Source organism: Ciconia boyciana, chromosome 5, assembly GCF_034638445.1.
Source record: "Ciconia boyciana chromosome 5, ASM3463844v1, whole genome shotgun sequence".
Classification (NCBI taxonomy): Eukaryota; Metazoa; Chordata; class Aves; order Ciconiiformes; family Ciconiidae; genus Ciconia; species Ciconia boyciana.
In genome coordinates, this window is record NC_132938.1 from 83,049,199 (window position 1) to 83,074,012 (window position 24,814).

A 24,814-nucleotide genomic window follows, 5' to 3' on the forward strand; every position below is an offset into this window, starting at 1 on the left:
TAACCATCAGTGTCACCAGCAGAGGAGGGAGAGTTCCTGTCTCCATGCTTCTGCTGCTGGCTCTCTGCAAGTTACTGAAGTCTGGGAGGTCTTCCCACCCCCCCTTTTTTCCCCTCTTCTCTCTCAATGGGAAGAACAGACCCTTTTGGAAGACATACTCTCATTCTGTAGATTATTGTGTCAGGCAAGCCATGAAGATTCATCAGAGAGGTAGGCAAGCTGGATGGCTAATGCCTCCCACCCTGCCACCGACCCACCGAGTGACTCCCTGCTGCAACTATTGCCCCCAAGGGCTGGACCTCAGTAAACTATCTTGTTCTTCCTGGATAAAAGCTGGCACAAGCTGTAGCTGCTCAGGGGCACACAGCTTCTCAATAGAGTGTGCTTCACTCAGTAAGTCCCCTGCTCCAGCCATCCAGCAACGTCTAAAACAATAGCAAGGAGCCAGGTCTCCCTACTCCCAGTAACAAGAAATACCAACAAATTGTTATGCCACAGTTGGCTCCCTCGCGCAGTAACCATGGAGGTCACAGGGAACACAAAAAGGCTCTCCTTGAATGTGCTGGTTTTTCCTTTTTTATCCCAGAGAATGGGGATAGCAGAAAAGGTTACCTTGTGGGAGGAAGGCCGGAAGCAATTTGGCCAACAAAGCACCCAGCAGCAGCAGATGGGGAACGGTAGGTGTGGGTCTCATGCTGTCTGTCCCTCCTCGCACAGAATATTGCTCTACAGATACATGGGATTTTATCCCGGGAATCACCAGCCAAAGGAGGCCGCCAGCGAGACAAAGCAAGGGGTTCCCCTGAGGGGACACCCTCAGAGACTGGGTGATGCTGGACACGCTTACATTAGCGCAGGCAATAACACGCAGAAGCGATGGGGAAGGAAACATCCTCTCTCCAAGGCTGGTTCCCTAAGCACATCGCAGGATGACACCGGGGACAGTGAGCAGGCATCGCAAGCCGGGCCCTGCCCAGGTGCAGCCCACACAGGCCATGCCTGGCAGCGGAAAATCTGCTTGAGCGACACCCCTGCCCCAATCCCAGCTCCCCGCTCCCCCAACACGGATGCGGTGTGGGGTGGGAAGCACAAGGCCCATCTCCCTGACATCTAGCACCAAATATCCTGGTCGCCAGCAGCTTGCCATCGCAAGCCGCAGCCCCTGCCACGCGGCAAGGAAACGCTCCCTGCAGCCGATAGAGCCGCCGCTGTTCCCGCGCGTCCAAGGCACGCTGGCGGGGAGGCGAGGGGAATTGCTTACATTGGCAAGCTGCAGCAACTCAGCAGGAGGATGGAGAAAAAGGATACAGTCGCATTCTTCTGGGAAGAGGGAAGTCAGCAAAATCTGACAATTCAGAAGCGGCTGTAGAGAGTGGGAACCAACATTTTTCTTCCAGGCAAAATGTTTGGCTAAAGGTCAGCACAAGCTCAGAGCACTAACAGTTCCATTTATGCCAAGAACTGACATAAAAGACATTTTCCTCCATAGGTTTCCAAAAACCACGGACCTTTCTATTTGGAGTAAAAGTGACTAATGCCTCTAACAGCCCTGATGTCACAAACTGCTAACCAACAAAAAAAAAAAAAAAAGGCGCGCTGGACTTTGGGGATGATAAGGACCATATGTGCATTCCAGCAAGGCTTGTAAACTCACTGAAGGAAGAGAGAGAGAAAAAAAAAAAAAAACAACCAAAAAGGAGAGAGGAAGGAGGAAGGGGGGGGGGGAGACAGACTGTGACAAACAAGAATGAAGACCATCCAAAGGCAGAGCCCAATGAGAACCAGATGCTCTTTGCTTCTCTGGCCAATCTCTCTCCTGACAGGAGGACGGCATGGAACTAATTGCCTTTTCGAGCGCTTGTATGAGGTTGATGAAATAAAATGGGAGTTACTATTCAGTGCCAGGCTACCCAGGTTGAAATGCTCCACACCCCCCGTTTCAAAAAACAGCGTTTTGTCTTTTGTCTTCTGAGGTGCCACATGCGGGGAAAGGCAGATATATCCCTTTCAGCATCCCCAGCCATCCTCAGCTGAGAAAGTTGGAGGATCCTTCACACCAGCCCTGAAGGAAATATTTTCAGTGGGGACCGCAGCCCAGCAGCCCAGCTGCTGCAGGGCAATATGGCATGCGAGTCAGTCTGTGACGCTAGCACAGTTTACACCGGCAAGTATTGGAGAAGGTTGAGTTTTTGCTAGACTTGAGAATGTGTCATCTTAAGAGTTAAAACCAACCCAGATCAGTAGGGCAGAATCTAACTGGGAGATGGCAGGAAGGCATGTCGCTATATGGACATTAGAAATACTTCCCCCCCCACCCCAGTTCTTTTTCCCTTTTCCAGCCCTTCTGGCTACACAGTCCCACACCACCACAGATACAGATATAGTCCAGGAAGACAGCAGAGAGGAAAAAACCAACAACAGCCATTTCCTTCTGTGTTCCACTGTCACGCACTTAAAATAGCCCTGAAACAGCTGCATCACAGGCCGTTAAATAAGTGGATTTATACTTTGCTAAAAGCCTTTAGCTGGAGGCACATCGCAATATGGGACTTGACACAGAGGAAAGTGTGACATATGAACTCGGCAAGACTCCCAGTTACGCTAACACAGAGGCCATTTGCAGGGAGCTCTCTGGGACACTGAACCTGAGCATAAGACGGCAGAATTAACACAAGCCTGGGAACAGAGCATCTGATCCCATTGCCAAGTTCTCCTCCAACCTTCCCCAGGCTTCCACCAACTCCAGTCCAGTTAGGGGTGTGAACACCACCAGAGTAAAATACAGAGATTTTTAGAAAGGAAAGCAGCCCACAGGGCTTGCTTATAGAACTGTAACAAGGCAGCACTGTTCCAATACCTGAATCAAATTAAGGGCCACTCCGAACATAAAAAGCAACAGCTTTCCTTGCGAGGTGGTGCAGGCACAGCTGAGCAGGGCTGGCTTGCAGTTCCTTCACCCCGTGTTTTCTTTCCTGAAAAACTGTAGCCGCACATCAAGGGCACATTTTGTCAGCTCCTATTCAGCAAGCTCCAGGACTGAAAGGTGCCCCATATCGTGCTCTGGATAATTAATTAGCCCTGGGACTTACTACCAGGATCTGCATTAATACTGTGCCCTGCTGGCTTGCTCAGAGGCAGGCAGGGGACACCATGGCATGGTGCTGCCCTGCACGCGGACACGCTACAGTTGTCTGCACAGACCTAATTTCCAAGCAGGGCACGCAGAGCTGCATATATAAAGACATATAGCTTCAGACCATTCATTTACTAGTTCTCTTGAGTCTGGACTAAAGAGTTCAGATTTATCACAGTAATTGTCTTCATATCAAAATCCTAAGACAAACGCTGATATACATACATACATGGTTTCTTCAATGCCCAGGTACTGCAGCAGTGAGTATGAACGGGTCTCGAATAAAAAAAAGAAAATAATCATTCAGTTACGTGATTTCACGTGGTCAGTGCACTAGCAACTTGTCTTGGGCTTGGAGTTACTGGAGTTCCTAAATGAAGCAGGTAAATGTACTCCTTGGAAAATCCCTACCAGGACTTTTAAGATCCCAACAAGCGCTAGATTCCCCAAGGAATTCCAGTGTGTAACTTTACTGGTCCAGCACCACCAAAGAAGCGTCAATCCAGTATCGACTGAATTGCAAGCGCTGGCTCGGACCAGCTCTTCTTAAATTCATATGCGACATGCACATGCATATATGACACTAAGATTATTAAATAAAAGGCCAGAGAAAACATTTCAGATTTAGACAAGTCCACTGTTTTTACTCTCCATAGCAATCCATACACCTGAGTGCAGTTCTGACTAAGTAATGCAGACAACCACAGCAAAGCAGGAAAACCAGATTTTTATGCATTCATGGTATGGTCTAATTTTCTGAGTGTTAAGTCATAGCCCTCGCATCTGCTTAGAAAAGGAAAAGGGAACGTGCATAGCCCCTTACGGTACATGAAGCTCTTCCAGGGCGCCACAGAAGTCATTCATCATTAATAAGTAAAGGTCAGCAATCGAATAATATAGAGGGTTACAAATAATGTTATTTGCCTTAGCGTGCAGTTTTCTGTCTTCAGCAGGAGCGCAAGTGGAATTAAGTTGAACTGAACGTGCGTGCAGAGGAAAAGGTCAAGGTTTATTGAATTATTTAGCTGACAGCTTTGAAACATTAGTCCGTAGACTTCAAGCTCTCAACTGACAACAGCAACAATATTCCCCACTTGCCTTCAGCAAGTCTTTGTTTTCCTGCCCTTAACAGGGAAAGCCTATACAAAAATTTTCATAAATAGCACATAGCTTCAAGGAGCAATTCCCCATTTTAGCTGAAGTACTTCCTTCCCTCCATCTTATTAATTCCAAGTTTTTGTGGTTGCCTTGAAAGACTGTGTTTTGTCTTTCCAAACATGTTAATTGGCCAGAGTTCTTCCAGAGGAAAGCACATCTAATCTAGGTCCACAGCACAGTCATAACACTGGTATCATTAGGAGGAGATAGGACTAGAAGGCCACTCTACACTCAGCTTTTTACCCGGCTCGTGTTTTCCTGTACTGATAGACTGCTACAGAGACTTAACATTTCTGGACTCAACAGGCAGTGCAAGACAAACATTCTTCTCGCCTGCAGCCAGGAATATTCCCACAGTCCTCTACATCCATCACTTGCAAAGGGGCAGGATCACAAAGGCATTTGATGACCACTACAATCCTGGTGATGCTCCAAGTCATAAAGAACCCCTGGACAGGACATCGCCAATTGCCCAACATACACTCAAAAATGTCTGAACTCCATAAGTGCAGCAGAGATGGATAAATAAACATTTACAGCACCAGAAGAAAGGATTAACTCTCTAGTCACCAGGAATCCAAGGATGAGCTTTACAGCTCCAGTTTTTGGGTTGTGGCAGAGATAAGCCTTTTATGCCAGAGATCTAAACTAGCTCCCGCAAACACGAAGAGCCCCACTCTGCCCCATACCTATTTTCTGCACTGGAGTTTACGTTGAGCTATTCCTACACACACACACAGCGAAAAGGGAAAAGGCTTTGCTTGCACTCGAGCTGCTCATGACTAACTACAAGTAACACAATGTGAAAGACATTACAGAACTGCAAGTCCCCACCACACCATAGGCCACGAAGGCCTCTTACGTAGCACAGCCAAACTCCCTTCCAAAGCTGAAGATTTCCGTCCTCTCCAAAACACGTCTTCAGCCTCCACTGCAAACAGACGAGCAAGGAAATCCAACTCTCACGACTATTTTTTTGCCTGGGCCAGAGGAGCCAGCTACGAAGTCACAGAGATGTTCCATCAAGCGGATGTCTCCAAGAGGGAAGTGAGAGACTTGAAATCACACCTCCTGCTGGAGTCAGCCTGGGCAGCCCCAGCTAACACCAAAGTAAACATCAATTTTTCTCCCTGTCCCCCCAAACCCCTATACATCAGACCTCCATGACTGCAGACAGCAAAGCATGGGTACCATCAACTTCGTCTGCTAATTAACTCAGGAGGAGCCCGTGTCAGCAAGCAAGTGAAGACAGCCGAAATTAAGCCGGCTACCTACCATCTGGAACAAGTCAGCCAGAATGAGGCTTCGCAGACACTACAGCCGAGGCAGAGAAACCTCGTGCTGCCTCCCTGCCCTGTGCCGTGCCACGGCACAATAATTCAAGGGGAGCTTGATGGTGTTGTCAACCAGCATCAGCAAGAGACTCCTGCAGCCCCGAGTGTTCTCACCTCATGCTTCACCAGCTGCAGGTCATCCACAGACAGGAATAAAAAGGAGCGGGTAGCTAGCAAGGCTGAATCCCTCTGAAGGCGCTAGAAAAGTGGAGGCTTTTTCGTAGAAACATCTTTACACCATTCACAAAGCAGACAGACATAAATACTGTTTTCTCCCTCCTCTGGACCCTCCGATTGCTCTCACCTCCCAAGGTGGCTCAGGCAGACACCATCACCCTAAAACAAGAGTGGGGTTTTCCTGCAGGAGACGAGCCTGGGAACTTGGCACAGCAGGGAGGGATCTTCCCCCAATTACAGGCAATGACACCTAACGTTAGGCTTGTCCGACAAGTTTATTTTGCAGGGACCTATTTTCCAAACACCTCTATTACTGAAGCAGGAATTCCTAGGGAATAAAATAAATAGTTTCATTGGTGCAATTGGGAATATATTATAAAGGCAATGAGGCCACATCACAGCTCACTGGATGCACCAGGCTCCTGAGCTGTTTGAGCACAGCTTCCACCCCGGGGCTGGATCCTGGCAAGAGGCAGTGAGTCTGTGCCAGCACAGAGGTTAAGGGGTTCATGTGCAACCCCCAGCTTGCTAAGCCACACACCAGTAAGGCAGGGTCAGCACCAGACCCCCAATTCCTGCTGTGTGCCCAGCCCCGGCACATGGCACGTTCCTGGCAGAGCCTCTGAGCCCACCCCGGGTGCCCCCTTCACAAGCACACACAGCACTTGCATGGCTCCTAGCTGTATCTTAGCTTGCAGCGCTCAGCCTCTGAAAGGCTGGGCAAGCCTTCCCACCAGACCGAGCTCAGATCACACCAGGAACTTCGATTCCTGTAGTCACCTTAGCTTTCCTTACTCTTTTTATACAAGCTGTGATGATTTCCTTAACATAGCTTTCTTCGCAGTGAGGTGCTCCTTAGCAGGAAAAGACATGTTTTAGGCCAGCCGCAAAGCTTAATTTCTGAAGGCTACAGTTTTATCACCTTGAGTAAAAGCAGCAACTTTAGTCTGTGTGAGAGATGTGTAGGAGGGAAAAGCCGCAAAGGAGAAAGGACCTGGAAAAGCAGATACCTCCATGGCATTCAGGGTAAGACACAGCCACACAATTTGCCCTTATTTTCTTGCACCTTTACCTGTAGTCAGGTAGGAACAGCTACTGAGGCAACCGGAATAACAAAGCCTACTTGAGTTGGGGGAAATCCAGGCCTTAACTTCTCAGCAGAAAGCATGAGCACAGACCAACCCGTCATTTTGAAACTGCTGTGCTACACACCCACATGACGTGAACATTCTAAGCAGGCCTGGCAATGACTAAGAGGTTTGGTATCATGAACTAATACTAGTTGTGGCCTCAGCTAAAGCTCAGAGATGACTTCTACCCTTCTCTCTGCCTCTATCTCCTCTCCTCCTTTGTCAGGGCTCATACTTGCTACCAGCCTTTCCACCAAGACACTAACAACTTCTAAGCAGCCGGGCTCAAAACAGAGCCCGCTGCATGTCCTCCACTTCAGTCTCCAGTATATTGCTGTGGTCTCCAAGCAAACACATGCAGAGTTTTGGACATCTGAATACTGCCTGCCAGCTGCCACTTAAAAAAAAACAAAAACATGTAACGGCACATCTCTGAAAGATGGACACGTGAGTAGTGTTCTTCAGTGGTGGTACTTAACTAGGAAACCACCGCTCTCTTCTGCAATAGCACTCAGTCCCTGGTCCACTGACTGTGCGATGTTCAGAGAGAAGACAAAAAAGCACGTGGCCTCGGTCTCTGCGGGGAAGACGCAACTCAGAGCGTGTACGTCTGGGTGGAGCGCTCCCAAGCACTGCCAAGAGCCAAGCGATCCTCTAGTCATGCATAGCTCAAGCACAGCTTCGAGACTAGCATTTCCCCAGTCCCCCTGGAAATCCAGAGAACACGACACCGCCTCTGCTGTGAGGTTAAGCTCAAGACTGTAAATAAAATTGTCTGTACGCAAACACAAGCCGACAGAGCAACTTTTTACTGAAACCTCTGCAAAGTTCCCAACAACTACCCATTTTATAATTGGGCACTGTACTCCAGAAATCTCTAAAGCCTGTAATAAAGGCAAATGTCAGGCTTGATACAAAAAGCTAAGTCAGGGGTGATAACCCACTAGGAAAAGAACGACAGGCATGAGCATGCAGTACAAGCTTTATCATCTGTCATGCAGACCAGACACCCCTCCTGGAGAAAGCCTTTCATCCACAACACAGCACTGGCAAACGGCAATTTCCCATCATCAAAGATTTCAAGCAGATTTATTAATTTAAGCCTAGTAATGCAAATAAAGCCAGATGCAGAACTGGCATAAGTTGCTACATGTGGAAAAACCTGCCCATGACATCCCTTCGTTAATCTCTCATAATAAAGCACAAGCCTGTACGATTACCCTTTTCCTCCTTCCCCATCCTCTGGAAACTGAGCCAGCTCGGTGATACCAGGCTGGGTGTGCGAGGGGGACTCGGCTGGCACAAGCGCCGTTTCAGTAATTGATTTCTCTCTCAATAAAGGAGCTTCTGTATCTAGCTGGATGTCCTAGCACTTGGGACCAAACTCGAAGTTTGCATGCAGTGATATACCTTCAGGGGTTGCAGTTTCTTCTCTCTTAAAATTCAGTCCCTAGCAGAGAGGCTGCAAATCCCCCTGTTAACAGCAAGGACTTTGGAGGCTCAAGTGATACCCCGAAGTCACACTCTACTTCTCTTTTCCTCATCCCGCTTTCCAGGGTCAGGCTACCAACGGTTAGGATCCTGCTCACAAAGTCAAATGCAAGGACACCGACTCCTGTGAGCTAAAGGATTTGGAGGGGGGCTGCACAAGCAAGGAGAGAGCAAAGCCTCTCACAGCCCAAGCAGCTGCTTGCTCAAGGCCAAACGTAACTTCCTGCCACCACGGAGCACCCAGGAGGCTCAGGCGCTCTGGGCATGACGCACAGCACCGTGGCTACGCCAGACCTGGTAGACACCAACCATCATTAGAGGCTGCGCTTGCTCCAGGCAGTTTCACATTTTACAACCTGCAATGTGCTTGCACATATCTCAAGCTCCGCACTGTTAGTGAATACCCCCAGCAAGTTTCTAAGCAGCATATCTAGATTTCGGGGGAGGAAGCTCATTCTTTAAGAGACGAGACTAATCCCACGTTCAACTTCCCACAAACACCAGATATGCATCAGCAGTCATGAAAAGACAAAGCGCCACATTAAATTCCTGGGGCTGGGAAGGGGGAAATCTCTTCAAGACTGTCCAACATGAAATGGAAAATAAGTAAATAAAACATCAAGGTCCCACACTTCCCCTTCATGCAAGCAGGTTCAGCCGCAGCCAGCCCCTGAACCTTCACCCGCAGCCAGCCCCTGAACCTTCACACAACTGGTAGGTTTTCATAAGCTGAGCTTTTCTTGGCCAACAATTTTAATTTTTGCTATAGAAAAAGCAACATATATAGCCCAAAACAAAAAAGCCCAATGGGAACAGTGTATAAATGCACAACATAAGGAAACAAGCAAGAGAAAAGTATTTTTGTTTTTACTGTTGCTAAGTTTTATTAACACCAAGTGTTGTTTTGAACAACTACACATAGAACACAAAAACTCCCAAAGGAAAATACTAACAGTATTTCTATAAACAAACTCATATTGGTGGCTAAATTCCAGACACTAATTAAATGCATCCTGTAACCATAAAATTCTTTTCTTATAAATAAACCTGAGACCTCGACCCAAAACCTTCTATCAACTTTAGAAGGCCCAAAGCTCAAGCCAAAGTTTATTTCATCAAGAAAGCAAAAAGAACCCAACAAAAAAAACAGGCAAACATTCCCCTATAACCTCAAGAAGCAAATTACACGCTAACCTGACAAAAAACACAAACGTTTCCCAGTACGAAGAGTCTGACGGTCAGCAAGTCTGTTCTCAGACAGTAGTCCCAAGGTACACCGGCAGGAAAGGAAACGGCTCTGTCTTCTGTGGGCTTATTCTTGATTTTCCCCTCATGTCAGCAAGGGGACTTGGCCCCTGCTGCGCACTCCAAGAATACATCCAGCATCACCCATGCAGTAAGCTGATGAAAGGCGTTGCAGTCACATATTTAACGGCACAGAAAAGCAAACTGATTTATAAACCCAGGGGGGAAGCAGCCATGTATTAACACCACCATATACACTTAATCAAATTAATTGGCTTATTGATGAATAATTGTCTAATAGACACGGCTATGCTCTGCATGGTTTCCCATGACTATTCTAAGATCCCTCTGATAAAACAACGCGCATCTGTAACTTGGCAGCAGGTTCATCATCAAGGCCTGTAATCCTACGGGCTCTACCAGTGATTTGCCATTTTCCAGGGGCTTAAGAGAAAGGGGGTCCAATGGCCTTTGGCCAGTACTCAGGAGCAATGCAAACTAGCAGGCACAGTTCTCATTTGGTAACTCTGTGAGCTCTGGACATCAGCCAGAAGTCCCCTTAGAATCTGATACAAAATATAACATGCAGCTTTATACCTTTTGACCTGATCAAAGTATGGAGACTTGCACCTCTAAAATGAAGGACACTTACTTTCTAGTCATTGGATTTTTTCCCCACACCTGTTACCATCAGTAAGGGGGTTTTCTGTCAGGTTCCCCCTGACAATGGTTCCAGAAACAGCCTTCCTACAGCTATTTTTTCAAAAGCTCTCCGTCCCAACATGGTCCCTGGTAGAGCTGCGTGTTCGGTGATCTCACGGTATGTGTCAAAGCTCCAGAACATTTGAGGATTACATTGCACTTCAACCTGTCCGCTAGAAAGACCAACATTTGTAACAAGAGAGGCAGTAACATAGGAGCAACACTTGGCCTGGAAATGAGAGGGGAGATGTTTTCATGGCAGGCAAAGGGATAAGCTCCACAAGGACAGCGAACAAGTTATCCGAGGCTTCTGAAAGCAGCAGCTGCCAGCATAGACAGGTCTGCACCGCCCCTGGTATCCCGCAGCTGGGAGGAGCGGTGCTCCTCGCTGAGCGCACCAACTGTGGACCCAGCTTACTTTGCCAAAACTATGGGGGTAGCTGCAAATGCTGTTTTTCTTCCTATAAAACGGGACATTTACTGACAACGCTCTGCTGGCCATAAACACTTCGTGCTTCCCCGCACCATGGCTCTGCCAGGAAAAGGCCTGCAGAAAAACGTGGTTTGGTTATCAGTCTCTTTCAAAAGAAGAAGACGACCCTGCGCGTTACAGCCAACAGTTATTTACAAGATTACATGCTTTATGGGAACACGGGGTCTTTAACCAGAGGACGGTGAACTTGCATTTGAGCTGGTCACTGACACCCCATCGGGGCAATGCAGAAGTTCCCACTGCTTCAGCAGTGAGGTCCCACCACCGGCACAGCCCCCGAAGAGCTCCAGCAGCCCCAGGACAAGGTGGGCAGCACTCCCCGCTGGCCATTTCCCTACAGGTGACAACAACAGGCTGAGCTACAAAATCGCCGAGTGCCCCCTCTCAGGCAATAACACCCTGCCAGACCCTGTGGGTCTTGGAGGAGTTTCTGCTTGGCAGGTTTCCATATCTGATGCAACACCCCAACCTCCACAAACAAACCTGACACAGGAGTTTCACCCTCCTGTCTGAAGGCCATGCCTCCTCCATCCAGTAGCTCAGGCGATGAACCACAAAATGTTCCTTGGGCTCTAACACCATCAAAATACCCCTGCAGAAGGCAACCGCTCTAGCTGCTCAGATGCAAGCATTGCTCTATCGTGTGACACATCTGGAGGCATAAGGTGCAAAGACACACCAGGTAACACAGATTAACTATAAGAAGTCTCCTTGTAGCCTTCTGTAATTACTCTCAAAGCAACAAAGATTCCCACAGCTAAATGGTGCACATGAACTTTTGCCAAGAAAGAGAGCGAGACACTGAGGGCTTGCAAAGGGATAGCTATCATCTAAGGTGCTCCTCAGGTGTGAGGATACACTTTGTTATTAAAACCAACATGAGGGAAAACGCCAGACTTCAATGGTGTTTTCAGCCCTGCCACAGAGCAGCTGGATGAGCAGAGAGCAAACCAACCACAATTAGTGGGAGGCAGGCACCGACCCTGCCCTACGCGCTGTCAAAGGCTTCCCATCCGCATACCAAGGCTCTCAAATGCCTTTGTGAGCCGGACCTTTGGCTTCTGGTATCTCGGCCCTGCTCCGCCTGTAGTGTCGCGACAGTTTAATTAAAAGCAGGAGGCTGAAAAGCTGCAAACAGGCAGAGGAACGCTGCTGGGTTCACGTCTGGCTCTCGAGTTTGGTGCTGAGGGAAGGCTTCCATTTCTTCAGCTGCAGAAAACGCACTCAACACCAAGCTCCGGAGCCAGATAACAGGTCTGTAATGGTACCAGCCTGCCTTGGAGCTGTGAGATCAAGCAATCTGGCATTTGCCCAGACAGTCCAAGTACTTGAAACAAGGGAACTGTCTTCCCCTATGACAGAGATATTGAAGAGGCTGCTTGGGAAAAGCTGGTAGCTAAAAAGGTCTCCCTGTGTTGTTTCCCACTTCTTGTTTGATGCATGAAGAATACTCATATTTAATACATTTCTGCTTACTTCAGAATATCCTGCCTAGGACCCAGTGCTGCTCTGCAAAAGGGCCAGTCTTTACGAACTAAGCGTGACACTTCCAAACTTTACCCTGAGCTAATCCAATGTTATTCTTCCTGCAGCAGGCCGTTGCTCACGAGACCGTTGGCAGAGATTTGCGAACCACTGGCATTCACCCACGTGCTTGCTGGAATCGTGTTCTTCCAAGTTCATAAATTATTCCATACACAGGCTGCTGCAACATCCATTAGCTGTCGATAGAGCCCTGCTAAAAGGTTAAACTGGAGCCAGTATCCACCCCCACCGATGAATTTATGTTGGCCACCACATTCCGCTTTGACTGCCCACCCCAGTCATGTTCGTGCTTTAAAGGAAAGCAAAAGCAGTCGGACCCAGACTTAATTTCTGCCCTCCTGTCAAGACTTGTGCTGTAGCGATCCATGCCACTGCTTGTAACAGACTAGCGTTAAATTAAACCCACACTTCCAACGTTATTGCTTGATACACCCCAAAAGTGAACAGAACAAATTCTCTAGCGTACTACGCATCTGAACAGTCCAGCTGCCCAGGCTTCTCCCAAACAGTCAAGCTAAACACATACCTGGTAGAATTCAAAGTCTTGCAACCTTATGAGTTACAATACATTCGGCACTCCACTTTGTTGAAATACATAGCTCAAGGACAACTTTTGGAAGGGAAGAAGGGAAGATTTTGCAAGGCTGTTTCTCTGAATAACAATAATAAGCAAGAGGATTTTCCATTAGCTTGCATCTCCTGCAGTTACTTTATGCTGTAGCTTTGTATACTCACATCACTCAGCTTTCTCATCCTCTTTTTCCCCAAGAGGTGTCACTCCAAAGAATTGTGATCTACTGCCCAGGTACGCCAGCCACCTCTCATCCCACTGCCTTGGCAGGCGAGCGCAGAGGCAGCTCATGACAGGCTGCTCTCCTGCAGCGAGATTTGCCAAGGCAGACCGCTGGGCACGGCCCCATTAGCTAGGGTCTCACGCAGGTCAGAGGCTGCCCATACTAAATCCCCTTTTCTAGGCTCAATCTCAATTATTTTTTTTTTCCTGGAAGCACCAGGATAGGCAGCGGGGCACATGAGGTATCCCTCTGTAAGCAAAGCACTGAACTGTTTAGCTTAGCCAACTAACTATGCCAGCACATGCCACATAACAGCTGAGCACGAGTCGACCACGGAGCAAGAACGACTGTGACAGATGAGCAGGGGTGCTGCTGAGCGAGCAGGCTCCACGGCACTGTGCTTCATCTCTCTGCAGCAGCAAGGCTTTAAAGACCTGACAGAGCAGGTAAATCCTGTCACGACTTCATGGAGCCAAACCTAAGGATTCGGGAAGACAAATATAGCCAAAGGCAAATTCAGCCTGCTCCGAGCAAGCGTTTCCTGCAGAGGACTAGGCAAGATTAGTTCACATGAAGGAGCTTCCTGCTCTGACATGCTCTACAACTCCAAGTGCTGCAGACCTGCCTATCCCAAAACTGGGTCACAATTCCCATGTGCAGTGCGTGTTTTTGCCCTTGGCTCGAGTTATTAAATAAGAGATACCAAAGCAAGTGATCTGCTGCTGCACATTCCTTATTAATACTGCAAAGGAGATGCAGCAGTCTCCACCTCTGCATAGCTCAAAGCAGTAGGTAATGCACGAAGCCACGAGCAGCATTGCATGGGTTGCCTATACCCCAGAGCAGCTGGGGTCTGCCAGGCAAATAACTGCTCCGGGAACTTGGTAAGCCTTCAAAGAGGAAGGCTAATGCCCAGCTCTTCCTCCCTTCCTCTCCTGACTGTCCAGCAGAAAGAGCTGGGTTTGTACACACAGCATCGAGGCTCCCACTCTATGCACGCCACAGTACCAACACAGCGCAAGAGCCTGGTCCTGCGGCAGGCCAGCACGCGTTGACCCCAGCAGAGTCAGTACAGGCAGGAGAGCAGCCCTTCCTCGGGCGCGTGATGTTTTTACTCGCATCTCCTTGGGCCACTCAGTAGTCCCCAAGGGTGCAAACCAGAGCACAAACCTCAAAAGCAGACTCACACAGTCTTCCTACTTGTATAGGAGCCAGGAGGATGGCACCCATCCAGCCATCTCCATCCTCCCTCCTACCATTCAGCGCCACTGAACCCGAGAGGCTGGGCCACAACCCTCCTCTGCAAGGCACTGCATCAAACCAGAAACACCAGGTCCCCTGCCCTGAACAGCTTTCAATTGCCATGGTACTTCAGCACACAGAGTCCAGAAGACGACCCATTTACCACAATTAGCGTGGACGGGGACAGCATCTGCATGCTCTTCTCTTGGGACTTCCTACCGGGTATTTTACGTAGGGACTAACCGCCTATTTCACGCCAGAAACATCGACCATTTTTTAGCCTGTGTGAACTTTATACTTCCCTTCATTGCATGTAAGCTGTATCACAGCTAGCCTGTCTGGATTTATACTTGTAGCTTTCTGGCTCATCCCACTGGAAGAAATCATCAGGTTGCGTGGTTAGGCTATAAAAAAAAAAAAATATTGCTTTCCTTAGGTTATATCAAAACCAAGTAATGCACATCCCATGGAAAAACTGCTTTTCTGACCTCCATTCCTGGAGAGGCCAAACCCGGGGGACATGTGGCTGTGTTCACTAACAGACAGTAGTCACACATCAGACTACAATTACAAATAACATTTTTGTTTAAACAACAACAAAACCAAAACACCTCTGGCTTTGATGTTAAAGTAGTTCTGGCCTACAACAGAGAAACTCGCCATGTCTTAGGAACGCTCTACATAAAAATTGCCCTCTATTGCATTTACGTAAACCCAGAGAAACAAGGCCACTGGAGTTATTCACGCTGCTCACTTTTAAACCCTTCTTCCTTATTGAAATTACTTGTTACATCTCCTTGAAAACATAACTTGCTTATTTAAATAGTTATTTTCTTGAAAGTGTTTTTAATTAAAAGCATTAGTCTGGTAATGCTTCTGTGCCACAAGATCTCACTAGATTTGGTGCAATAGGGCTAGGTTTGTAAAGGTGACTATGGCCATGCTATTAATTTATTGATCACAGCTTTACACCTTACAAAGCAAGGGAACCATCATCTGCTTTACAGACGGAGAAAACAAACACATACCAGAACGAAGGTATTTGCCCAAGACCACCCAGCAAATCAGGAGGCTGGAACACTTGCAGCATGCCAACCACATAAGACCTAATCCCACGTGGCTCTTGTAATTAATGATCTAATAATGAACAATTGCATAACTCCAAATGCTGAATAGCAAAAGTGCTTTTCGGGAGGATGAATATTCAGCTACCTGGCAACACAAAACCCAAGGTCCCCAGACACGACTACTTATTGGCAATTATGTATCGGAAACCAAACTAAATCCTTCAGTGACCATCAACTGTGCATCCCAGAAGGTAAGGCACTTCTTTGAGAAGTTGCTTCGTTTCAACTCTCGGCCCAGCTTCTTTGTAATTCAGAGCATCAGGAAGGGCTTACCGCTGCTTCACTGAAGAGCTGGCCCCGGGCCAAAGCAGAGACTTTACAGGCAAGTTTTCCCCCCCGCCGTGTGAAGCAGCTCCCAGATCCGGTGCCGCTTTCCACCTCCACTACGCACCAGAGACTTGTGCTGCAGTCACCAAAATCCCCTGCTTCCCGCAAGACCTGAACATTTATTAGGCTTACGAGAAAGATGGGAGAGCTCTGCAAAAGCTCATTCAAAGCCGGGAAGGGAGGCTGCCTCCGGACTCTGGGCAGGGACTCACTTCATGACTTCCGAAATGGGTCTGGCACAGTGGAATAGCATCTTCCAGGTGCAGGGGCTGGCGCAGAGGCAGCACTCTCTGGCCTTCCTCATGCCTAGTCCCTACAGGAACCCCTCGCACATCAGCCTTGACACCGACTAGGGGAGCACCCCCAAGCCCCCGACAACACGCTCCCCAAAATGCTTAGCACCTCTCGCCCCCCCGGGCACGCAGAGGGCTGGCTGGCACCAAGCACCTTCTCAGAAGCAGGCTGAAGGCTCAGAAATCCTGATGACTAACCAACCTCTGAAGACAGATTTGAGGGGGCAGGGGGAGAAAAAAAACCCCATAAATTAGGTCAAATGCTCCTGGAAAATGCCAATTACTTTATATATAGCAGATTGCACTCAGATGTCATTTAATCTCAGCTTGCCGTTGTCAGATATTAGCTGAAATTCCCTGCTTTGCTTCGGCTGCCATATTAAAGTGCCATGTATTCAATATTAACGAGACAGATGAAACAGAATGAGACTAGGTTGGCATTTTATGATAAAAGATACTTTGCGGCAGAAAAGCATTCATTTAAAAGCATTAAGGATTTTTCTTGGCTTGGAAACTACATACAATATACAGGAAACACGAAACCGTTTTCAAATGTAATTAAAAATCTTAATCTTCTGCTTCTATAAGCTAACAAAGGCATAATCGTTGATCCGTTGTTTCTTCTGTTAAAAACAGCAGCAGCAAGTTGAGTTACTTGGCCACAACTAGGGAAAGCTTTACAGATAAAATTGCTGACATGGATTTGAGAAATTACATTTCCCCCCCCACCCCCCGCATCTACACCCTCGCCCTTACACGCAGACAAAAAAAATTTCAGAGCGCAGAACTCTGTGACTGACCAAGAAAGAAAAGGCACAACGAGACCTACTGTAGCTCAACCTAGACATGAAACAGATTTGGAGGAGGAAAAAGAAGCAGCCAACGCATGTGGTGGTTAAGCGGTGTGATTTACCGCTAGAGCAAGTCACCAGATGATCTAGCAAAATCCCTGCTCCTCTTGGGGTCTTGACATGAAGATTTGAGGACTGTGCATATGTTCAGTCCCAGACGGCTGCGTTAAGCCTTATAATCACTGCTAGCGTTTACAGCTAGCAATATACCTGCTCACAGTATGACGACCTGATCTTTTCACCATAAAAGCTGAGAATAAGTGAGAACTGTTTGCAGTTATTTAATCCAGCAATTTCTGAAAATATCAGTATTTACATCTCAAACTAGGAACAAAACAAAAACAGACTCTTGAAGCATCATTAGCCATGCTGTTTCTAAGTTCATTCTGAAGATATCCGAGAAATTAAATTCTACCGATTAAAAAAAAAGGAACCAACAGAGAAAAGAAAAATCTTCACTCATATGAAGAAAGAAGAAAAGGAAAATCCAACTACGTTTATGCACAACCTCTTTATTGGCAACGCTGTATGTTTCCTACACACATCTGGAGGATGTGGGGTAATCCATGTTATTGCAGAGAGATGCCAAGAACAAATGTCAAAGATAACCAGATACCTTCACCTTTCCAGGTTGCAAACTTCTTATTTCCAAGCTAAGCTGTTGCCTGCCAAATTTTGTCCCAGAAAAATAAAGCCAGGACCGTTACTCTGCTATTCTCCATTCATCTGAAAGCTGCCAAAAGTTCCTAGGCTGACTCAGACTGGAGGAGATGGGTTTCCACAGGGCCTGAAAGGAGATGATTTGTGTTCTTTGAAACGCAAAGATTTGGCTGTGGCTACAAGTGGGAACCTCTATCCGAAAGAATAAAAGCAGACTTGCAATTCAATCTCTACTGCAGTTTGTGCTCTTGTACTTCACTGCGAGTCAGTCACCATGCTGCCCTGAAGAAGAGGGAAATACAAGCTCACCCTGTCACCGAGCAAGTCAAGCAAGCCGTCTCTACCAAACTCGCTCCTCTCCCACCTTAATTTTGTTTCAGAGGCTGCCACCACCAGACTGTCAGAAACTTAATTCGCGCCACAGTAATGTGCTTAAGTGAAGCGTTTGGCACACTCGGTACATTCAACACATGTCTGGCAAATAGATTCCGTCGAGTCTCTTGCTCACATGGAACATCATACTTTACGTTGCACCCAGTTAACCCCCCGGCAAAACACCCGCAGACTTTGCAGAACACCTTCAGATCCACAGACAGCCCCAACAGTCCTGCAAATCATTTCAAAGACCCTCCCCTCAGGATTCAAAACCCTATTGCTTCCCCTCCGCTCCCATCGTGCGAGAGAGGTTAATATAATTTCTGAATGAAATACATGAGATGCATGCAGATTTCCAGAAACAATTCCCACTAGAACTACTGCTATGCACAGGAATCAGTTCTCAGGAGCCACTGGCAAGCGGGCAACATCTGTGGCAAAACCAAAATGTTTCTAAAGCAAGTCTTTTTCTATTAGCTTGTGCCAAATATTCACAACCAGATCTGGTAAAGAAATAACCTGCAATTACAGAACTTCAATAACATATTTCCATCAGCTAAATCCCATCTGAAAATAAATCTGGGATACAGAAACGGTAACAGAAAATCCAATTAGATAACAGAAAGATCTAAAGAAGCTATACGCTGAGATGAAAAAAAAACAAAAAAACCCCAAACCCAGTCCTAGTCTGCTATTTGCCATCACCTTATGTGGGATGCTACTAAAGAAAACAAAAAGCTTAAGCCTGCAAGAAAAAGATTCAGCTTCTCCTTATTTCCAGCAACTTCAAAAACTCTGATTGCAAATTCAGATCCTAAGGCTACTTAGCCACTTGTCTAAATGCAGGCAGAGTCTGTACTTTTAAGTAAGGAGTCCTAAAGATAGCTCACGACTTATCAATTGCAGAGCTCAGCAAAATAACTGTACTACTAGTGAAATGACAGTAACAGCCTTTGGACTACATGGTTCACGCCAGCAGTGGGTATCACTTACGATGGACAAGCAGAGAGCGCAGCCACAGGGAGAAAGCTTGCAGAAGGGCTGGGTATTGCTAATGGAAAACCACAGGGAGCTCTTCCTCCTTCTCACAGCTCTTTCTCTACCGCCTCATGCAATGCCTACACCTGCATTAATCACACCGGCCCAAGCTGTGGATGAAAACAGCTCTGGCTACTCCTGCAAGTCCTGGCCCATACGCATCTAAACCAGGCACTATGGCGTAGAGGAGGGGGAAAGGCATCCAGATGTAATGAAGCAGCCAAGATACAGCATCTTTTATTCCCATCTCACTGAACGCATCACATAGCAGCATGCAAACTAGCACTTACAATACAGGGAGAAAGAAGACTTGGGGTAATTTTTTGTCACCACTGCTCTTAGCTAAGACAGCAAGACCCTGAACTTGGTTTTCTGCCTCTCATCTGGAGCATTCTCCACCAGTATTAATGCTGAATGCTAACAGCACCGTGGTGTTTGTCTGAACCTTTATTACGCATCACTTCTTACGGGAGGCTGGAGAGCTGCTCACAGAGCTGGAAGTGAAGGCAGCTAGATAGTGTACCTAAAAAAAGCCTGAAGTACTACTGTAGGGCTTTTTTTGTTTCTCTATAAATCACCTGGTTGCACCCAACTGTTCTGAGCTGAAACCATTTCAGTATCTTTTCCTGCAAGAGCCACTGTAGCTTATAGGGGAGGCTGTCCAACAAAGAGGCAGGACAAGGTAGAAGCATTTGCCAAGCCAACAGAACACCCTATCCCCTTGGCATCTCTCCTGCAAAGCAAGCCACAAGCTACTGAGCAGCCTCGTGCCCATGCCCTCGGCATTACCTGGAGAGGAAGAGGCATACCAAGGGCACAAGAGGAGCGTCAATCCTCAAATCTCTCCAGAGCGGGCAGCCAGCCAGTAAAGCCATCTCTCTCAGGGGCTGCAGGGGTGGGAAGGGGACATATAAAACATGCCTCAGCTCTGAGTAAATATTTTACTTCTCAGATTCATGCTGCTTACTTAATCAATCCCCATCATTACTTCAGAGGCCCTACTCGGAGACTGAAATTGATTCCCCATGATCTCATCTACACAAATTAAGGATTTTCCCAACTATCTCCATCAGATCCTGACTCCAGGTCAGCTCACTTCATGCTGGAAAAGCTGGAGGCCCTGAGCTTGCGGTGGGCTGGACACATAACCTGCTCCTCGACTGAGGCTGTGCTGAAAACAAGGCAAGGAGGAGGCAGGTTCCCACCATTGTTAACGTCAATGAGAGCAACAAGAATTGTCTGAAAGAATTTCCTACTGCAGACAAGGCACCGAGGTGAATAAAGGAAACGAAGAGTTCACAAACTAAAATACAGTCCTGCGTGCACCGCCCAGGTCTGCTTCCCTGGCACAGGCAGCTGAGCCAGGCCAGGCTCAAAGAGCCACACTTCACAGCTGAAAGCAGGCAAGGAAGCCAAACCCCATGCCCCTAGCCATCCCAGCAGCGCCACCCAAGCCCACAACATCACCACATTCACTGGGAGGACAGTCTGCAGCCCCGCGATGCTCCTGGGAGGATACCCGGCAGCAGGGACAGCTCAGCCTTGCAGTTTACTTTGCAGCTTATCACCCTCCAAGTTGCCAGGGCACTGCTGACCTGTGCCTGGAGCATGACGATCCACTCCCTGCCCTAGGTCCATCCCCGACCCGCCTCGTCCCCCAACCTCTCTCAGTCTCAGCTCTCCACCTGCAATAGCTCTTCTCCTACCCAGTCGCACCTTCCTCAGTGAAGATGGCCAGACACTCAGCTAGCAAGAGCACAGAAACACTCTCAGAGACAAAAGGTGTATCCCCTTTCCTAGTGTTCCTCTCATTGTCTGAAATCAGTGGCCACGGTGGCCCTGCTCCACCCACCACCACACACGGATGTGGCTTTCCAAAGGTGCTGCCCCACAACTCTTGCTGACCCCAGTGGGTGTGGGTAGATCTGCTGCTCAAAGAAAGACAAAGCACGTAGATTCTCCAGCTCCCTTAGCCCCGCTCTACCTTCTTGTCTCTCCCTTTCATTCCCTCCCCTCCATGGAAACTGGCAGTCTCTCATTATCAAGTATTTTTAAAACAGATGGAAGAATAGACTGTGCCGTTTTAATCTCTCAGATAACGTTTTCCATTGCCCCCATGCAAAATTTGTATTCTAGCTTCATTTTCCATCAGTTTTTGTTTGACTTGGAGGGGAGTATATGTTAGTGTATACAAAGGCGCAAACATTAGTTTTGCTCCTTTAACTAGACCAAGCTATGAGTCTGTAAACATTTAGGATAAACAAATAAAGAGAAGGGTAGGGAGGTCAGAGCCCTCTTCCATGCTCTGAACTACTCAGAAACCATCCAGCACAGGTCAAGACGCTGGGAATTAACCCAGGGGGAGGAAGGGGGTCCCCTATCTAGCACATCTCAACTGTTTCCAGACTGCAAGTGGCTTATCTCACACTGAGCCCAGATAGAGCCAGAACAGATGACCATATGCATCCTTCTGCCCCAATGTATATTTAAGCATATGCATGGCTTTAATCAGCTGGGAGGTCCCATGGAAGCTCCTGGCACTAATCCTGCCAAAACTTTGCTTATGCATGCCTTTACATTTACATACCGAGATCAGTCTCTTAAGTCAAATGAAATTACAGGCAGTGCATTACACATGTGCCTTCACATCTGTGGGATCAGGGCCTTCAAATGAAAGGCGCCCATCCTACCAAGACACGCCCTGCTCGGCTACAATTTAACACAGACACTTCAGAGCAGTTCGCTGAAGTTATTTTTTATGCATGCTTTTACAATTAACATAATGTCATATCCTGCCAGGACGTAAAAGGTTGTGACTCAGGAATGTTATCTTAGTTTTAAGTCAAACTGACTCGCTTTTCGTTTCATTCCTTTTCTTTTCTTTCCCCCTTCCTTTAATTCTACCCCCATGCTCCCTCCAACAAGACGCACACCACTCAGGGCCCTTATAAAATATGATTATTATGCTGAAAGCTTGATAGGCAAACGTTCATCAGCCTTGCCTTGCTCTACCGTATAATTAGCTATTACTTCAAACCCCTTACCACCCCCCCCCCAGCAACACAACAGCAGCATGCAAAGCCGTAGCAGAGAGGATTAGATAAGAAGGTATACGAGACAAAACGCCCCCAACATCTACCGAATACCAGCCCACTGTCCTTTCTTCTCTTATCACCTCAAGATAAAACAACCCTCTTCTCAAAAAAGCACCGATTCTGGAGGATGAACGGGCTGCCCACCAGCTGCTTACGAGGAAGCTGAGTGCCCTCATCCTTCCCTCTCCCACACGCACATGCTTCTCATGCTGAAGGATGCTTTATTCTGCAGTCAGTCCCACTGGATTGGACCCAGTGGCACACAGATAGGAATTCAGTTTAACTGGTGCGAAACCCTCTGTGGATGCTGTTTCGGGATTGCTAGTGGACTTCGATTAACCAAAAACATGAGAGCCCGATTAGTGGCATGAGTTTAATATAACGACAGAAAAATAAAGCAAAACACATACGCAAGAACAAAGGGCAATCACGCCTTGCAATAAGCCACGTTCCTGAGTCTATTCATGTTGCAAGGTTGCCACTCTACAACAAAGCAAAACGAATGGCTCCGCTTGGCAATACCTTTCAGCCTGCCCTAAAAACCAGCTGAAGCAGTGATTTCAATGCATCTTCTTGCACCGAAAGACAAACTTCAATTTCCAAGTACGCTTTAAATCTTAAGATCAAGGAAACATTTCAGGAGAAGCTTTAGCAACAGCTGGTATAATTTATAGGTATTCTGTTAACAAACATCAGCTCTTATTTTGCTTAGCAGCATAACTTCCCCACCTCCAGTAACACCATTAACTCCATCTTCATACATCTGCTTTGCCACATCAGAGGAACCATATAGCCCCGCAGATCCATAAGCACATAATAAATGCTAAAAGAAACAGTCTCATTCTGGTCACATCTTGAACACAGACCATTTTCTTACTATGAGAAGGAGCCACATTCAAGTCCTCCGCTCATGGGCAACATCTGTTTTACTCGCAAGCACTGAAAAAGTTCCTGGGAAGTCGCTCAAGTCTCTCTCCCTCCCCCGGCCGATGCACAAAAGTGCATTCAGTCCGGTCACGGTGAAGTTTCATTCACGTTTCTGCAAGCTGGATGCAAGAGAGGCTTTTTTTTTGGCGGGGGGGCGGGGGGGGATGAGAAACAGCATCTGTTAGTTTTTGTGGGTTTGGGTTTTTTTCCCTTTCTCTCTGTAAAGGGGAAATCCTTTGTCTTTCTCAACATAGATGTAAAAAACTCCCAGCCATCACATCCCCAGAAAAACGGTCACGCTGTAAGATGCAAAACACGCGTGCCCCTCGGCAGACTTTCATGCCAGGATTTCCATGGCTGTTGCCCGCCGCAGCCGAGCGCCCAAAGTCTTTCCCCGGGAACTGCGGGCACCTCCCCGCCGCCCGGCTGCCCACCCTGTACGGGGCACAGTCCTGCCCCCTCCCAAGTCTTCCCGTCCACGGGAAGCGGCGGGGCAGAAACGCCCGCGGCCAGCCACCAAACGCGGCCCCAGCGCCGGCGGGAGCAGCCCGGGGACCACCCCCGGTGTCTCCCCGCTGCCCCGTGCCGCTCAACACGAAGGGCTGCAGGAGGAGCTGCCCGCCGCCGGGCCCGGCCCCGCCGCAACAAAGAGCCGCGGCCCCAAACCGGGGCGAGAAAGTTTTGCGCGGGCCCCCCCGGCCCCGGGAGCGGGCACAGGCGGCGGCGCCCCGGCGAGCCCGCCGTCCCCCCCCGGCATCGCACCCCCGCAGCCCTCCGCATCACACGCCGGGCACTGCACCCCTACAACCCCCGGCATGGCATCCCCGGCACCGCGCCCCTACAGCCCCCGGCACCGCACGCCGCCGTACTCGGGCAATTCACCCCCGGCACCGCGCCCCTGCCATTGCATTGCATTGCAGTGCACTGCACCGCATTGCATTGCGCCCCGCCACCCTCCAGCACCGCAGTCCGCGGCATCGCTCCCCGCCGCCGCACCCACCGCCGGTCTCCCCACGGCCACGGCCATCGCGGTGCAGTGCGCTGCGCTCCCCGGGCCGCCGCCGCCGCCTCTGCGCTGGCTGCTAGGGCTGCAACATGGCCACCCGGCGGGGAGGGCCCATGCGCAATGCAAAGGGGCCGGGCGGCGAGGCGGGACCCCCCCGGCCCTCCCCCGGGCCGCCGGGGAGCGCGGGCGGGCGGGCGGCACCGCCCCGGCCGGCGGCAGCCCCGCGACCGCTCGGGGTACCCCGAAAGCGGGCTGGAGCCCGGGGGGCTGCAGTCAGTCCCCAGCAGTAACTGCGATGAATCCCTCTCTTGGCGAGCCCTCCGGGGAGGGGCCGCGCTGCTCTGCCCCACAGCCCGGCTGGCTGGGGAGGGGGAGTCCGGCCTGCTCCCTACCCGCTCCCCCCCGCCCGGCCGCTCGTCCCCATCCCCTTCACCCGAAAGTGTCACCCTCGCCGACTCCGGCAGCCCCACAGCGATGGGGGGACAGCTGAAAGCCATGACGCCCATTGCTCCAGGGGCCTTTGCGAAGAGATGGCCAAGCAAGCGACTGGCCAGGTCCTCCTCCTACCAGTTTGGTTAAGGAGGAGGATGGGGATTCGAAAAAGAGAGATTTTTAACAGGGGGTCCCACAGCTGGGGCTGTTTGCCAACAGGAGCCCCTAGTGCCCTCATA

General features: G+C 48.8%; 1 protein-coding gene across 6 annotated transcripts in view; it reads right to left on the minus strand.

The window, feature by feature from the left end:
* The window catches only part of SEPTIN11 (septin 11), a 57,931-nt gene extending 33,639 nt beyond the window's left edge, over positions 1–24,292 (minus strand). For 4 of the 6 annotated variants that reach the window (XM_072863373.1, XM_072863375.1, XM_072863372.1 and 1 more), the window contains exon 1: positions 24,138–24,292. In XM_072863373.1, the coding sequence (XP_072719474.1) occupies positions 24,138–24,164 (27 nt within the window). In that variant the 5' untranslated portion in view covers positions 24,165–24,292. Of the gene's footprint in view, positions 1–23,076; positions 23,121–24,137 lie in introns of those variants that run through there. The other 2 variants (XM_072863371.1, XM_072863374.1) reach the window with 2 other exon arrangements.
* Positions 24,293–24,814: the final 522 nt, after the last annotated feature.